The sequence below is a fragment of the Vigna radiata genome, chromosome 6 (assembly GCF_000741045.1).
Source record: "Vigna radiata var. radiata cultivar VC1973A chromosome 6, Vradiata_ver6, whole genome shotgun sequence".
Classification (NCBI taxonomy): Eukaryota; Viridiplantae; Streptophyta; class Magnoliopsida; order Fabales; family Fabaceae; genus Vigna; species Vigna radiata.
This window is the reverse complement of record NC_028356.1, coordinates 26,828,637-26,838,919: the sequence shown is the minus strand read 5'-3', so window position 1 is coordinate 26,838,919 and position 10,283 is coordinate 26,828,637. Positions and strand designations below refer to the sequence as shown.

The following is a 10,283-nucleotide window of genomic DNA, read 5'->3' as shown; positions in this document are numbered from 1 at the left end:
AATATTCTTGAATTTTACTTCACTTAACTCATAATGATATATTATGCAATATTTGACGTTAGTTATATTACAATTATAATTTTATATTGACAACATAATTGTATCATTTTTAATAAATATGATTAAGATTCCTAAGAAAAACATAGTTAAAAAAAACTTGTCAAACTGGTTATATTTAAATTCCATTTAATTAAAATTTATTTACAAATTATTAATTGATAAAAGAAAATCATTTTAAATTATTATATAATTCATATTATTTTAGATATATTAACAATTAACTTATAACATTTTAATCAAATATCAATAACTAAATTATAAAACACTAGCATTATATATATAAATATTACTGATAATTATTGCAATAAAATGTATTTATAAATAACCTTTATTTATAGTAAAACAACTAATTTTCACACTGTTTAAAATTATATTGTTATTATTTGTACCAGTAGCAATGTTAAACCAAATTTAACCTAAAGAGGCTAAATCTGAAAATTAAAAGGAAATCAAATTGAGGAACAATATTAAACAAAAACAAATAATTTAAACTAAAAAAGTAAATAAGCCAATAAAAAAACTTTAATTTCCTTTTTTTTTGTAAAATTGACCAAAAACAGCATAAAAACTTTATCATGTAGAATCAAACCCTCATGAAAGAAAAGAAACGGATCAAAATGCCCCAAAAAGATGCACCGGCCTAGCATCTTCCACTGCAGACAAAATAGCCCCTACTAACCAACCCTATAACCTTTAACCAAAAAACAAGAAAAAAAAAAAAAAAAAAAAACCCTGTTAAACAGGCAGGATTGAGGCACCTGTAACTTATTGCAATATTTGCAAAATGCAGGGTTCTAATCAAAACCCACCCCTCTTCTTTCACTCTCAAATCATTGGCCTTCAGAACAAAAGGAATGGAACTAATCATCTGCCATCAAAAATATGAAACTTGGATCTAGCTATATGTTTAAAGAAAGAGTTTATCAAGCTTCAGATCCTGGATCAGTAGAGCTCAACTCAGCAGAAGATCCATGCAAGTTAGATGCATAAGATTCGAACAACTTGGACAGCTTTGGCTGCATTCCCTGGCATATCTTGAACGTAGTAGGGCCCAAGTTCTTGCACTGGAAAACAAACGCCAATGAAAAGTAAGTAAACAAAAAACAATTCGGTCACAGCAAGTTGCATTAAAGTGTAATTTGGAGCTGCAAGAAATAACAGATATCAGAAGACTTCACTCTAACATAAATTTCAAAAAGTCGACCAAAAATGAAATTTAAACTCTTTCCGGTATACAAAGCAAGGATTCTTAACTTCACAAGGGGTCAAAAATGATACATTTTCATTATATTGATGCATGATAAAACTAAGCAGATTTAAATTGCAATTATGATAATCAATGCAAAACTAGATCAAGATATTACTACCTCCTGATAGAAAGCATTGATTTCTTCTTCTGTAAGGCCTTCATCCTCATCTGAGTTCTCCTCCCAGCCAAGAGAACGAAGGAATGCAGCTTCTTCCTCATCTGGATATATTGTAGCACAGGGAATTGAATCTTTTTCTTCATTATCAGAAAGTCTTTGAACCTCTTCATGAGCATGGGTATTACCATTGCTAGTCAGTTCGGTACCATTCCCGAGAGACTGGGGATTGGCAGATTCGTTAACTATTTCCCTATTTACTTCATCTGATTTCTCCACCAGGGGAGATGAAACCATTGGGCCCGAATCTGGAAGAACTGAAGAAGAGTTCATCAATGTTTTCTTCTTAATGAGATTAAAGAAATCATTCCGACTCTGCACTTGAGAGATGGAATGTTTCTTATCCAAAGTTGAACCTAATTTAAGATCCAAAGAAGCTAATTTCCTTTCAGTGGAAGATTTTAGGTTATTGGGGTTCCTCAAAGGAGCAGAAGCGGTGGCAGATGCAGAAGCATGGTGATTTCCCGGTTTGCTGTTAGAATAATTTGTTTGGTGTGATACATCCTTGGAGGTAGGGGACGCACCATTTTCCCACACTACGGATTTCAGATCAGTAAACTTTCCAGATGTCTTAGGAGTGTCAATTTTGGCGTGTACACTGCGAACAGATTGGTTTGCAATGTGCAAGGCAGACGGTTGCTGTGGCACAGTCTTTGCAACTACATTCGTCTCAGCATTTCTGATAGCTGTTTTGGGCTTTGATTTCTCAGAATTAAGAACCTAAAGAAAAATACACTGAATCATTACAGACTTAAGAGAAAAGAAAATAACACAATACTGTTAATGAAATATTTTTTATTGAATACAAGAAAGTAAATATACACACGAAGCTAGAAATATAAACTTCCAAAGTTTTGGAAGTGTGCCTTGAGCAAGGAAACATCCAATTCTGATATTGTTTAAAAACAGCATCATATATACAATCGTTATTTCTTCCACAGGTTTCTATAAAAACAGGGAAACAAATAGAGCATACATAATAAGAACATGGTTTACACAATCAATTTTAAGTATCCTCTAAAGAAATCACAAATTTCAAGCATAATTGCAACATCCACAAACCCATCGAGGTGAACTAATCGTATAAACATGGAAAATAATTCAATATTCCAGCAACGGGAAGGTACTAAAAGTGAAGCAGGAAAGAACCAGCTTATTATGATATAAACAATATGCTTACAGTCATACATAGAAATGTCACCCGTGACTTTCTTTAGACACCTTATACAAATTTATTTAAATTACACAATCAATTTTAAGTATCCTCTAAAGAAATCACAAATTTCAAGCATAATTGCAACATCCACAAACCCATCCGAGGTGAACTGATCATATAAACATACAAAATAATTCAATATTCCAGCAACGGGAAGGTATTAAAAGTGAAGCAGGAAAGAACCAGCTTATTATGATATAAACAATATGGTTACGGTCATACATAGAAATGTCACCCATGACTTTCTTTAGAAACCTTGTACAAATTTATTTAAATTATGACAATTATATTATGCACAACAAAAGAAAAATTAAAAGGTTTTAAGCAATATTAAATGAAAAATCAAGACACATCCTTATTCCAATGAACCACGTAATCCCAGCACACAGGTTCCTCATACACCATATAGAATATATGCTAGAGTAGAGATATAGGTAGTCCGAGTTATAAATGATGGATGGCGAAATATGGCAAAATTCAACCATATACACACCGCAATGCGGCCTACGGTGCAATCATAGCAGGCCTCCCTGCACAAATTGCCACCAAGGGGGTTGGCAAAAAATCTGCCAAACCATTCCACCATGGCACTGCCATTCAACAATATTGGTCTAGAATGCACCAGGAAATTCATGGGTACTCATGGGGAACCAGTATTAAGGACTTGCACATCAGATAAAAGTAACCAGTTCAAATAGAATACCAAGACAGTAAAAATTGAGATTATGATTGGGATTGTGAAGTGCTCAGGAGATCATAACTCGTGGGATTGAAAGATGGACTGTAGATTCTACTTATAGACATATACAATATATACAATACACACACATATATAGGGATTCGCTAACTTATGTAAACTCTTAAAGTGTATCAAATTTTAGTTGACAAAAAAATTCCTATTCATAAAAAAAGACATACTTCAAAAGCTGGGTATTTTAATAATTTTTAATTTTAATTTAAAATAAAGATAAAAAAAATTAGAAATTATATATATATATATATATATAATTAATTAATTAAAAGAAGTCACAACTGTGACTTCACCAAGGGTAGTCAAGCAATAAGAACAAACACAACTGATCAGGTTTTATTTTAGGGAAGGTAGTTGCTTAATAGACAAAAAGGAAAAAGTAACATCGCATAAATAGGAACTACGTAAAACCAGCTGTGCACGAAGGAGACCGGTTCTTAATATTGGGATTCGGTTTAAACCCAAAAACTAAGAATGCAACACAAAACATGGTGGCAACCGTTTCCACAATTTCTGATGAAAATCCCAATCCCACTCTGGCACCATCTTGCATGAACTCTAAATTGCACATGGTGGTGGGCAGAACCATGAAATCATGCAATTCCACATTTTAAATTGAGACTTTGACTACAATAGAGTAAACGGTTGATGACATTTCGAGATTTAAGTCATAGCATGTAATAGTCATATAATGAAATATTTGTCATATCAACCCAGTGGGCAAGGAGCACAAAAACATCACTAATAAGAAACCACTGCTTGGCTAATGATACTACTTCATGACTCAAATTCAGGCTACAAGGTCATGCTTAAAATAGATAAACAGAAAACCTAAAAAGCAACATTATTAAGCATTTTGAGTTCCTAATGCTAGTACATAACAAGTATTCACACTTAAGGACTCAATTTTTCATCAATAATTTTCAAATTTGGATGAGGATAGAAAGACTGCAATTTAATAAAACAATTTAAACAGACCTCAAATGAGGCTACCCTGGATATCTGCATAAATATTACAATATCATACTTAAAAATACCTCAACCACTAACTCAGGTCAGATAACGGATCACACATCTTTATTTGGTTCAGTTAGAAGGAGGTCAATCAAGGGCGTAAGATAGGATGATAAAAGAAACATCTGGCTTCCATAAACACCGCTCTTAAGTAAATTCACACATTAAATAGCAAATAAAATAGAAAAAACAAAGCACTAAGTGAAGCACCAATTCCTGTTAAAAAAACTAATAAACCCTCGTTATTCATTCTATTTCACTGAATTATAAACAGAAGAAAGTGCAGTAGAGCCTAGAGATAATAGATACAACACAGGTCTCGGGATTAAAAGAAAACGATTCCACAAATTCTGCTAGCTGTAATATTAAACTTAAAATAGTATAGTGACGTAACTGTTGCATTGCAAAGAAGGAAAATTAAAGAAAGTGGGATGAAAGAAAAGGTAAGAGATATGAAATTGAGTGAAAAGTATACTACTTTGTTTGAGGAGGAAGCTAAATGAAAATGAAGAAAAGTTGTCATTTCAAATAAACATAAATAAACTAATTAAAAAAAATATTAGTACAATTGCAATGTTACCCATATATTTATTAATTGATGCTTTACGAATGAAATAACTTTATAACTTAACACCTTCAAATTCAGATCTCATTTTTGTTCATTATGTTTATTCTCTGATATGTAGTTATGAAATACTATTTATTAAAAAATTACAATTGCTTTTGTAAAAATATTTAAACTTCTTAAATTAATAAAAAACATCAATTTGAATATAATGTGGCCTAATCCTATGTTTAAGAGAGACATAATATTTGAAAATACTAGTTTGTTTTAAACTTTCCTAATTTTTACCTCAAATAAAAAAAAAGAAAAAAAAAAGATAAAAGATATCTAGCACCAATGGAAAGTAACACCCTTGAATACTTTCATTGCAACAGAAGGAAGTTTTTTCTTTCTTCTCATTACCTTGCTCCAGTCACTTTCCAATCCACACTTTCCTTTCCAACAAAAAAAAAAATAAAAATCCTTAATTTGATTTGTAATGAATCACTATATAACATCACTAGAACATATGACCATCACTAAATGATACAACAAAATATGGTGCAAGGATTTTAACCAAAGCTCCTCCATCAACTCGTTAAATAATATGATATCTTATGTCTATATTATCTTCATAAATATAATGTACCTGACCATCATTAAATGCAACATATAACAAATAATACTATGACAAAAAAAAAACGGTAAACATTTTAAATCTGATAGTTAGACTACACCCTCAACCATCAAAAGACTCCAGGCTATTCAAAACACTTTTCAAATTGTTAACCTCAACTCAGTTTCTAAATAGCACTCTAGAAACAACAAATCCTAATCCTACCACTACATGGCACTCTGTAATGCAAACAAAATAAACTAAACTGCCAAAGTACAAGTCTGACTTCATATGATACAGTACAGCTTATTTATGCTTATACGCTAATTAAAAGATAAGAAAAAATACAAAAATTTAAAATTATGCACATAATATCAATTAAAAAATAAGATACATATGGATATAGACTAATTATGAGAAATAAAATCCGGCAATGCAATATAAAACAAAATAAAGCTTGCAAAAATAAAAACTACAACAGCATTTCACAAGGTCTTACCAAAGCTTTAGGCATTGATGGTGTTACTGGAATCAACTGTCTTGACTGCTTGATAGCCAGTTCCTCAAGCCTTTGGGTTTTCACTTGCACCTACAATTGATTAGGGGCCTTACTACTTTATCATGAACATGTATAAAATATAAAATCACTACAATTTAAAGAAAAGAATAAGAATAAAGTAGCTAGAGACACAGTACTGACTCAACTACCTGGGGAGCAGAGCGAGCTCGAGATGGAGTCTGTGCCAATGCCTCAGCCATATTAAGACTAGCTGTGTTACTTGATGATACGGACCCTGTTGTATTGACAGTGTGCTGCACAGAAAGAGATCCAGCACTGCTGCTCCCAATTAAAGTAGGCACCTCTGCTAGTGCAGATGTCCATCCCTCCCCTCCAATCAAAGCAGAACTACCAACAGGCAGGCTCTGACTAGTAGCACCACCCAAACCAGGAGATGAAACCCTCACCACTTCAGTTGTTCCCTGCTTTTCTTCAATACTAAGTGATGGAAAATCCTTCTCAAATACAGCTTTCTGAATACTACTACTAACATTACTCCCAGAAAGAATGCCATTGCTATTGCTATGATGGCTACTGCCACCAGATTTAGTGTCAACTGTGACTCTACGGGGTATAACCTCACTCTGTTTCCTGGAAACCATTGAATTAGAACGGCGCAATGGCTCCCTCTCCTTCCTTCCAGAAAAGAGGTTGGCTAATGGGTCAGGACCATCACTATCCCAGATATCACCAAAACTTAATCTATCTTTCTCTCTGTCACGGTCTTTGTCACGATGGCTTCTGTTGAAATTACTATAGGCATGCTTGGCAGAGCCGTTTATAGAACTCCTCCGGGAATTTGATGAGGATGTCCGTTCAAGAAACAGAGATCGAGCACTATCAAAATCACTACCGTTCTTAGAAGACCTATTCCTTGCAAGATGAGCTACAGAAGGAGAATCTACACAACAATGCCATGACAGTTAGTATAATTTTCCCCTTTTCGATGGTAAAACAGATAGCAAAGGTTTTAAGTTGCAGACAAATGTTTTAAGTTGCAGACAAATTGGACCGCAATTGCTGTCATACAATAAAAAATACTGCCCCAATTGCAATCATAGAGAGCAAAAAAACATTGATGTTACAAATAATGACCAATAACTTTTTCACACGGGGAACACGGGCCCGAACAAACAATATTCATATATGTACAAACATGGTCTACTGAATTAAATAACACAAAAGAAATACAAATGTACATAATTCAGTTAGAATATCTAAATTACCATTGTGAGTAGAAGAGGATGGAAAATGTTGGACTGAACTGCCAGCCCCGGCAACACTTCCAGCACTTCTCAACCATTCTGGAACTAAAGTGGGTTCACTTCTTTCCATAACTAAGACTGAACATCATCAGAAACAAGAAAAAATAAATTGGGGCACCTCTTCACCAAGTCCCACCCCCAATTAGCACTGCACACTTTTTTGCAAGTGTATAAATCCCCTTTTCTACCATGCTCCAGTCATCACTCTTCAAGAGCTCAACCCAATCAAGAAACCCCTGCGGGAAAAACCCTTCCCAAACAACAAGAAATACCAGCACTTCCCACAGCACTTCCTACAGTGAAATTCAATTACTCCTCCATTCACTATGCTTCAACAACCCCAGCCTAACTGATCCAAAACAAGTCCAGAAACAAGACTATATTTTCCCCTATCAACAAACCTGAGTATTGAAACACGAGGAATGTAAAGAAACTTCTCAAAGTCACGCCTCCATCGTTAATCAAACCACTCACAGATGTTTTACCACGCACCACTACGGCAACAATGCCAAAACTCAAAACTCACAGCATTGCAATCCCATCAGTTTCTCCAAAATTCAAAAAAAAATAAAAAATAAAAAACCCTAGAGGGCAACCCTATATTCAGTGTGGAAAGAAAATAGGTAATTTAAAAAAAAAAAACAGAAAATTAAGAATAAGGACAAGCCGGGGATTAATTGATTGGGTTAAAAATCACTCCTCCAGAACCTAGGGTTACGGCGTCAACGCAGCGAAAAGCGAGATACAAAAAGAGAAGCAACTAACCCTAGAGGCGAGGCAGTGATTAACTATGGGAGTAAAACGTCGACGTTTGAGAGATAACACCCAGAAACCTTATCGCAGAATGCGAATAGAGAGAAGAAGAAAATAGAGAAGTTGGTTTGGTTTAGGTTGGGAGTTGGAGAATGAATGGGCAAAGAGTGAAAGAGAATGGGAGAAAGAGAGAGTGTGTGTGTTAGAAATAGGAAATAGGGTTTTGTTTTTTGTGTAGTGAGATGTGTTTGTGTGAAATTGAGAGGAGGCGAGAGAGACAATGTATAATTTTCTGTTAGTTTTGGATACTCTGAAGCAAACGTATGAGTTATGACGATCTCTCTCTTCTTCAGTTTTTCTTCAAATACAGTAATAACAAAATCAGAATAATATTTTTTTTGTGACTATTTTCTCTACATGTGTTTTATTTTTGTTCCCTTTCCTTTCTCAGCCTCTCAATTTTTTTTTTCATATTGTTCCTATAATTTTATTTTATATTGTTGAATGAGTTTTTTCTTTTGTCATATTCAGTTACTTTTTAATTTTATTATATTTGTGATATTTTCTTTCTACCATTGATTATTGACCATAGCCATCGGCCTTCGTGGCACCCTAGTGTGCCGCGGTGCACATTTGCAGTACAATATTTTACACAGTTTGAGAAATAGATATTTAAAATTATACTATTCAGATAAGATTACATATTTTTTTTGTGTGTTAAATGTGATTACGGTTTAATTTGCTCAGATTTCAAGTAAATCTGACAAATAATTTGAGGAGTTTGTGCATGAAAACCATTTTTAAAATTTAAATCTAGAATAGAAATTTGTTATTTGATATTTTCTTAACATATCTGTTAACAAAATTGGGTTAGCCGAAGAGATTATTCTCTCCCACAAAAATTAAGTTTTGACCTTGATATGAACATTCTTGCATATGTTTGAACAATGTAAATTAAATCATTTTTTATGCAAATGTTAATTTAAAAATCTTGTTTTCTTTTATGTTTTTTCTTTGCTGTAGTTGTAATAAAAAAATAATAATTTAAATAAAAAATTAGTTTTTAATTAATTTTATTATAAAAATTAAAAGCTTTTTAATTAAAAGTAAATTAAAACTTTTCTAATATTTAACTAAAGGTTTATTAAGTTACTTTATCAATGTTAGGGTAGTAATTTTTTTTTTTCCATTTAAGATGTCTTTCTTAGCCTTTGACACCATTATTAAAAAAAAAACAAAAAAAAAAAGTATTACCTACATTTTTTTTCCTATTAGGACACTTTTTTTATTTTATTTTTCTTTCTTTTAAATAGGTAACATTACCTACTCAATTGGTCAATAACACTCTTTTATTTTGCAATCTCATTATGCTTACAATTGATTGATACTTTCTTCTCATTTCTTTCAATTTCCTAAATTAAAATTGATACAAGATTGATTATACAAAATTATCTGATAAAATCTTTTTTGAACCACTTTAATTATTTTTTTGTTGCTTCTTGTAGTTTCTTCTTTAATTACATCTTTCATTTTGATAACACATCTCCTGACCATGACTCAAACACATTAAAAAAAAGCTAAAGTCATATGCAAGATGAAATAAAGTTTTTTTTTTTTTTGTCTTCATGTAGTATTTTTATATATTGTATTAAGGATCAATAGTGTAAGGCCAAATATTGTAGGGTTTTTGAACAATCTTGCTTAAGTTGTAGAGAAATATTTGCGCCTAGCTTAGCTAATTTTGGGTGATTAGTTTTGTAACCCTAACTTGGAGGAGGGTGTTCATGAGATATGGTGGTCACATATGACAAGTTCTTAGTAAAGAATTTTCTTATAAAGGTAGTGATCATGTGTCATGTTCCTGGTGAAAAACTTTTGCTAAAGTGGTTTTTCACATGACAAGCTCTTAGTGAAGAGTTTTCTTATAAAAGTAGTAGTCATGTGTCATTTTCTTAGTGGAAAACTTTGCTAAGGTGACTTTCTACATGGAAAGCTCTTAGTAAAGAGTTTTCTTACAAAGATGACATGTTTCATTTTTCAAGTGGCAAATTTTTTGCTAAAGTGGTTTTCCACATGACACT

The 10,283-nt window shown here is 32.7% G+C and overlaps 1 protein-coding gene across 2 annotated transcripts; it reads right to left on the bottom strand.

Moving 5' to 3' along the window:
* Nucleotides 1-564: 564 nt before the first annotated feature.
* Nucleotides 565-8,558, bottom strand: LOC106764652 (mediator of RNA polymerase II transcription subunit 1). Of its 2 annotated transcripts, XM_014648966.2 has the most exons (6): nt 8,215-8,558; nt 7,411-7,850; nt 6,334-7,085; nt 6,125-6,214; nt 1,428-2,204; nt 565-1,124 (listed from the first exon to the last, which is right to left on the bottom strand). In XM_014648966.2, the coding sequence occupies exons 2-6, from the start codon at nt 7,517-7,519 to the stop codon at nt 984-986; spliced, it is 1,869 nt and encodes a 622-aa protein (XP_014504452.1). In that variant the 5' UTR covers nt 7,520-7,850; nt 8,215-8,558; the 3' UTR covers nt 565-983. The 2 variants fall into 2 exon arrangements, with proteins under 2 accessions (XP_014504452.1, XP_014504451.1); XM_014648965.2 differs by having other exon boundaries at nt 7,411-8,558.
* Nucleotides 8,559-10,283: the final 1,725 nt, after the last annotated feature.

Coding starts and splice junctions, on each gene's coding strand:
- LOC106764652 (XM_014648965.2), bottom strand. CDS start 7,519: ATGGAAAGAAGTGAACCCACTTTAGTTCCAGAATGGTTGAGAAGTGCT. Junction 6,215..6,333: donor GAGCTCGCTCTGCTCCCCAG/GTAGTTGAGTCA, acceptor AATCAATTGTAG/GTGCAAGTGAAAACCCAAAG. Junction 2,205..6,124: donor CATCAATGCCTAAAGCTTTG/GTAAGACCTTGT, acceptor ATTTTTCTTTAG/GTTCTTAATTCTGAGAAATC.